The following is a 6,243-nucleotide window of genomic DNA, read 5'->3' as shown; positions in this document are numbered from 1 at the left end:
GTGTGTTGCGCCGCCGCAGGGACGGTGCTGCCGGTGGCACCTCTGGCGCCGCCCTGTCGCCTCACAGCACCTTCCCCAGCGCTTCAAGTCACACTCTCAACGAGGAAAAGACAGAAATGAAGCGTAAAAGCTTCGTCCTGTCTCTGCTTCACTGGCGAAGCCGGAGCGGTGGCAGGGCCTGTGCGATGGCCCTTGTTTGGACAGGTCTGGGGAAGCCTGAGGCAATACCTGATGTCCGAGCCTCTGGGCGGTCGCCTGGCCTTGCTGAAGCTTTGCTGTAATAATATATACGTATAACAAAAAAAAAAAAATCATCTTCAGAAGATGTGCTATGCTGTGCTGGTTGCAATACAACACCTAGACTAGATGTAATACAGCACTTGTCTGTGGGGTACTGAGCCACTGCTTGGCCTGGTCCGCAGAGGCATGGGGGGCCCTCCGCCTGCCAGGGGTGCCATGTTTGTGCACGCTAAGCTATGTAAAATCAAAGCCCTTCAAACCATTAGCTGCCTGACAAAACAAGTTGCTTTCAGACCCCTCTAATTTTGTGGCTAGAGAAGAGTTCCTCTCCCAGCTTCAGGATCAAAGGAGTGTGAATAGCGCTACAGACCACTTGAAACAATTTTTCAAAATTGTTTTTCAGACGGAGGTAAACCACGCGATGGCTTTTCTCAGCGCTGGCATTACACACGTAGCTCCTGCAGGTTGGAGCTGGGGTAAAGATCTCTGTAAGCTGCATAAACGCAAGGGCATAATAGGTACTGCACTGTTAATCTAACAGATTGAAAAATGCTTTCCGTTTCTGAAGGAACAGGCAGAGCTGGAGTTTATTAGGTTTCATTAAGAAATTGCCTTGTCTCCTTACTTACCAAGTTAAATGTGAGAGCTGGTTTTCCAGAAAGTTCACTCCTCGCTGTGCTTACTTCCCAGCTGCTCTCAGTGGTTTGCATGAGTAAGTGGCCTGCTGCACTTAAACAAAGCCCCCCAAATACTCACTCATCTTTTTCCTTTCCGTGCCAAGAAATAACATAATGATAGTAACTGCAACCACTTCAGTACAAGCAGCTATACATACACCCAGTGGCAGTCCCCAGTGGGAAGTAATTGGCACAGCTGTTTTGTGGAGCTGTGCCAACCTGGAAGATGGAAGGATCTGCTCCCTTGAGCCTGCAGAGAGAGATGAAGCAAAGGGAAATAGAAATGTAGGAAGGCGAGTATACAAACAAATTCATAATGCTTTTTTTTCCCCAGTTCCACTGAGCTTCGAAGGCCCAATTTTCGATAGCTTCAAAACCACTGAAATAGCCTTCTACCGAGATTATTTCACAACAAGCTAATGCAACATCAAAGGCATCAATTTTTACTGTCCATACTGTCCTGTGCTATTTGAAGCTGAAGTGTTCTGTTGAACTAAAATAATTCATGTGAATATTTTGACCCGTGACAATTATGAAAATAGGCACAAAAGTACTGTTAAAAAAATCTCTTCCTATTTTTATAAGACAGTAGAAGGACCACATACTGTAGGAGAAGCAAACACCTTTTCCGACTTCTAACAAAGGTAGCATACATCGGGTGCCTAGGGTTTGGAACTAAAAGTATTTCAATGTAATTCATAGCTCCACATGGCAGTCGAAGATGTAACCACAGCTGGGAACGGCATGTCTAAACGGCCTTTCAATTTGCTAGCATGGATGGATGCTCGGTGGGTGCAGCGGTGCTGCACGTAATGAGGCAATGCATGTAAACCCTGCAATCATTTGTTGCCAAAGTGATAAACAAGGGTGGCGGGCAATGGAACAGTCAGAAAACAGGAGAAAGACTGTCTTCTAACAGACAAGATTTGTGGGATATGCAACATATAAATTTTGCAAAACTAAACAGAGGTATGCAACTGCCATTTTACAAGACGTCACGAATTCATTGGCCAGGTGGCCTGGGAGCCTTGACAAAGGGCCCTGCACACTCAATGCCTTTATTTTGAAAGTGTTTGCAGGCTTTTTGTTCGCATCACCTTTCATAAATATTTCCAGTTCTTTGAGGCTGATAATGCTTTTGCTTACCTCGGTGGTTACTTTTCCATCCTCAACTGTTACTATGTTCCCTTCTTTATCCTTCCAAGGACCCTTTCCTTGATTTTTTTAATCTCTTCTGAGCTGCTTAAAAATCTCAAATCACATAGTGCCAGCTACTTCACAGTATTTTTTGGTGACTATGGGAAAGGTGAAGTTCAATCAAAACCTGTTGCTCATGCCACGTACATCCTGCCTGGGCCTACACATCCACCCTGGTTGCTGGACGAGTTTGCAGCCTGGGTGGGACCCCATGCTGGCACGCCACGCTGCTGGCACGGATAAGCATACGTACACTGCTGTAACACCCCTGAATGCCTGCGGGGGGGGACACAGGCAGTACGTGACCCTGAACATATGTTCCTGTACTTATGGGGGAACAATTCTGCCTTAGCAGGGTGTTGATCCTTTCAACCAGAAGACGACCTTCTTGACAACTTATTTTAAAATTGTTCACAAACACATTTCTTCTATCCAAAGAGTTTGAGTTGTCAGGAAGGGGAAAAAGTCAACGGCACATCTCTGTGCAATGACGTGGCCAGGCACAGGCTGCCACTAGGAATGACAGATGGAAACAAACCAAACGCTAACATTTGTTCACAAATCATTAGTAAATGCTTACAAGTAATAGATGCACTCACAGAGACTGGCATTTGGGAGTGATGCACAAATGAAAAAAATAAAAAGGGCTAAATGCCCTGGCTAGTATTTTCATGACAAATAATTGAGTGTAGCTCACATGTTCCTCTGCAGTCAGAAGTCAAATGCAGCTATAGCCAAAATCAGCCCTGGTTTAATTCAGTAACATTAAGGGTGGGTTTGGCCCATCATGGGTTTTTCCCTGGGCCTCAAATGCTTTACTAGTGTTTGCAATCAAAGAATATCAAAGATCTCTGGTGCAAACTGGCATTTCAGGAATTGAAGTGACCTGTGTCCTTTAGAAAAGGTAGGCTGTCTTTCCTGGTCAGCTGGTGATGCGCTCTCATCACACAGCTGTACCGTGCCTCTCTCTTTTATCAAGTAGTACTGTTCCTTTCTCTTCTTACTGTTTGAAGATCTCGTACACTTCCCAGTACAAAATATTTAGGCCACTGAGCAGATGTGTGCTTTGTGAGACGGACCCTGAGTGGGCACAAGGGGAAGCACAGGATGGCTGAAACATTGCAAGGGGAAGCAAAGGCTGGAGACAACCCATTTCCTCTCTATGGGAGTAGGAGAGAGATAAATGATTGGGAATTTTCCAACACAACAGGTTTTCGGCAAAACATTTCAGTTTCCACAGAAAGACCTGATTCATTGAAATGGAAATGTTTTACAAAGAAGCATCTTTTCCAGTGACCTTTTAGCAGAACTCGGGCAAGATGCCACCGAAATCCACCTAGTACTCTGCCGACTCAGTTGGAGAGCTTGCCGCACTTGCCATGTGAATCATCAAAATCAGAGACTGCATAACTTCTGGACTGCCTGTCCAGCGAGCTCCCAGGCTGCTCTGCCTTCCTGTGCCACCTGCCCGCATCACCCATTAGGGAAGATGGAAGTTCATGTCTGCCCACAAGTCATGGCTGTTCTGAGACTGCACAGCCTCAGAGCTTGTAAGGGATGACCCCAGTCTCATCTGACCTCCCCTACTGGCAGCCGTCCGTTTCCCTTGAAGTTGGACTAAGGTATAAATTTGGGGAATTTTGTCATAAAGAATCCAAATGATTGTGAATCCATCTGCCACTGCCTACAAGCTAGTCCAGTTATGTTTATTATTCTTGCTGGGAATAGGAAATAACGTCAAACTTGAGCTTGTCGTACTCTTTCAGTCCCTGGATCATATGCTTCCATCTGCAAGAGAGAAAAGCTTCCTCTTTTCCAGGAGCACACGTGCAAGGTGCGCTCACACTCTCCTGAGCTAAGTCCACATTATTTCCCCTATGACAAACATTAGATGAACTAATTTATAGCTCTCACTTACCTCTTGGCTGTCCTCCAGTACTTGGAAAGCCCATTTTTTAAAGAGTTTATAAACATTTAGAACAGTGGTGCAAAGAACTCCTCAGCTAATTCATCTGAGGCACTTACATGCAAGTTGCCCAGCTGTTGTTTTGCCTTGGCAGATACTCAATTATATCTTTCTCTTTCTCTTCTGATTGAAGGTGCATCATCAGATGGGATGCATCTGCTTGGGCATTCCTAGTACAGAGAAGGAAGAGGCAATCAGCAGTTCTGTCTTATCTGCATCATTACATTCGCATTTTGGGTTCCTTGTCATCACTGACTGGTGCCATAGAACATCTGTACCAGCTAAATGTAAAAGGCTCATGGAGGCTGGTGCCTAGGCAACAGTTGATTTTTTAGGGTAGCGATTAATTCTTTTTTGTCTGCCTGAATAAGCTGAATATTGTGTTACCCCTTGCCATGGAACAGGACTTTTGAGTTGAAAGAAATCATTAGCTTCTATTTTAGAAACGCTATGGCTCTATTTTAGTGACGGCCAGAGTGAGGTTATCTGTGATAACACAGTGTATCCAAACACTAGAAGAGAGACACGGCAAGAGAAGAAGTCATCAAGTTAAGAGAATGAACTTAGTGACCGTGCAACTTTTACTAAGGTTTCCATTTTTTCTCTCCAGAAAGTTGGTTATTCAATCTTTAAACTTCAGTTAACCACTTAAACTCTTACAAGATATAACAGTAGCATGATCATGCCCAAGGTACAGCAAGGGACAAAAGTTAAGGCTAGGAGATAACCCTCTCTCTTTGTCATGTCTGATCTGGAAATTATTTTTAATTGAGATAGAGGCAAATATTAGACACAGAATTTTATCCAATTTCTATTCAAACTGGAAATAAGAAACGAGTATGCCATGCCGAAGAAGGTTCAAACGAAAAGGCAGTGTATAATGTTTAATTCAGAAAGTTGCTTCGGTACCTTTGTCATGATATGACCTATACAATTGTAAAATACTGTTAGAATTAGGATTTCTCTTTAGCATGGCTTTGCAAGTCTTTGCTTACTTACAGGTTAACTAGCCTGAGTTCTTTAAAAAGAGAACATTCTTGAACTGAAGCGACAGCGAGGGGTGAAATGTAAATACCTTCGGTATGCTCATCCTCTTTGCTTGAGAGGGCTTGGCCGGAGGGAGCCGCGCCGGTAAAGGCGCCGGTAACCGGGGCTGCAGCTCCCTCCAGCGCCGGCACGGCGGGGGTTTCAGCCGGGAAGGGAGCCGACCTCGGCTGCGACAGCATCGCGCACGGCTGTGCGCCTGGTTCCTGGCGTTTGAGCATTACGTATTAGCTCACAGACATGGTGGGCGTCACAGAAACTCTGCGATTTCGAGCTTTATGAAGAATAAATGTGGGATCGGGTCGCCTATACAATAATTCACATCAGTGTCCTGGAAACTGATAGGACAAATGGCATAGATTAACTTTATCCCGTATGATCGTTTTGGCAGGTTTAAGGGCTGGAAGCTTGAAGACTGTTGAGGATTTCACATCTTCCATGCAGTATGTGGTATTCTCTTTGTAATGTCTAATTGGGATGGGTAGAGTGCTTGCTCTGTCCGATACCTCGGTTAGCTAGTTCTCGTTGTGTTTCTTTTTTCTTGAAAAGATGATAGCCTACTTCTACAAACAGGAGAGATGTCTGAACAACTTACAGAGGTCTTGAATATCTTCCAAGGAGGAAAAGCCTCTGGCGGACATACGAAATCAGAGGGCTGGGCAGCTACTGCCCCCACCGACTGAACCGTACTGTTCTTGCCAACGAATCTGCTCCTTTCCTGCCACACTTTTCAGGCTGGTCTGTAAGATAAACCAGCTCTGCTTTTAATCTGTTGCTACAAGCCCATGGGAACCCAAAGTGGAGGAGGAGCCTCTCCTTCTGCTGGGTACTTGCAGGGCTGTTCCTGCAGCAGAGTGAGCCCTGAGGACGATTCTCCCCAAATCCTGTTCCTCACGTGCAGCTAGAGCCAGGCACAGAACCACCTGCAGATCTGTAGCGAGGGCCCCGATGTGCCCCAGCTCAGCACCTGGCTGAGTGGTAGCTGGTGGCCGCTCTGTCAAACAGGAAGGTACCTGGCTTTCCCAGGCTCAGCCTTCCCTCTTCCAGGGTTGTTTTATTTTCCTTTCTTCCCTGCTCAGGGTAACAGTTGTTTGAGAAAGTCAGTAATTTCAAAATGTG

The 6,243-nt window shown here is 45.4% G+C and overlaps 1 protein-coding gene across 1 annotated transcript in view; it reads right to left on the bottom strand.

Moving 5' to 3' along the window:
* HECTD2 (HECT domain E3 ubiquitin protein ligase 2) overlaps positions 1-5,306 on the bottom strand; it is a 45,114-nt gene extending 39,808 nt beyond the window's left edge. Inside the window, exons 1-2 of the mRNA XM_009641911.2 lie at positions 5,156-5,306; positions 4,033-4,052 (exon numbers count right to left, since the gene is read on the bottom strand). Coding sequence (XP_009640206.1) covers positions 4,033-4,052; positions 5,156-5,306 — 171 coding nt within the window. The remainder of the gene's footprint in view (positions 1-4,032; positions 4,053-5,155) is intronic.
* Positions 5,307-6,243: the final 937 nt, after the last annotated feature.

Source organism: Egretta garzetta, unplaced genomic scaffold (assembly GCF_000687185.1).
Source record: "Egretta garzetta isolate BGI_Z169 unplaced genomic scaffold, ASM68718v1 scaffold56, whole genome shotgun sequence".
Lineage (NCBI taxonomy): Eukaryota > Metazoa > Chordata > Aves > Pelecaniformes > Ardeidae > Egretta > Egretta garzetta.
This window is presented reverse-complemented; position numbering and strand designations above follow the sequence as displayed.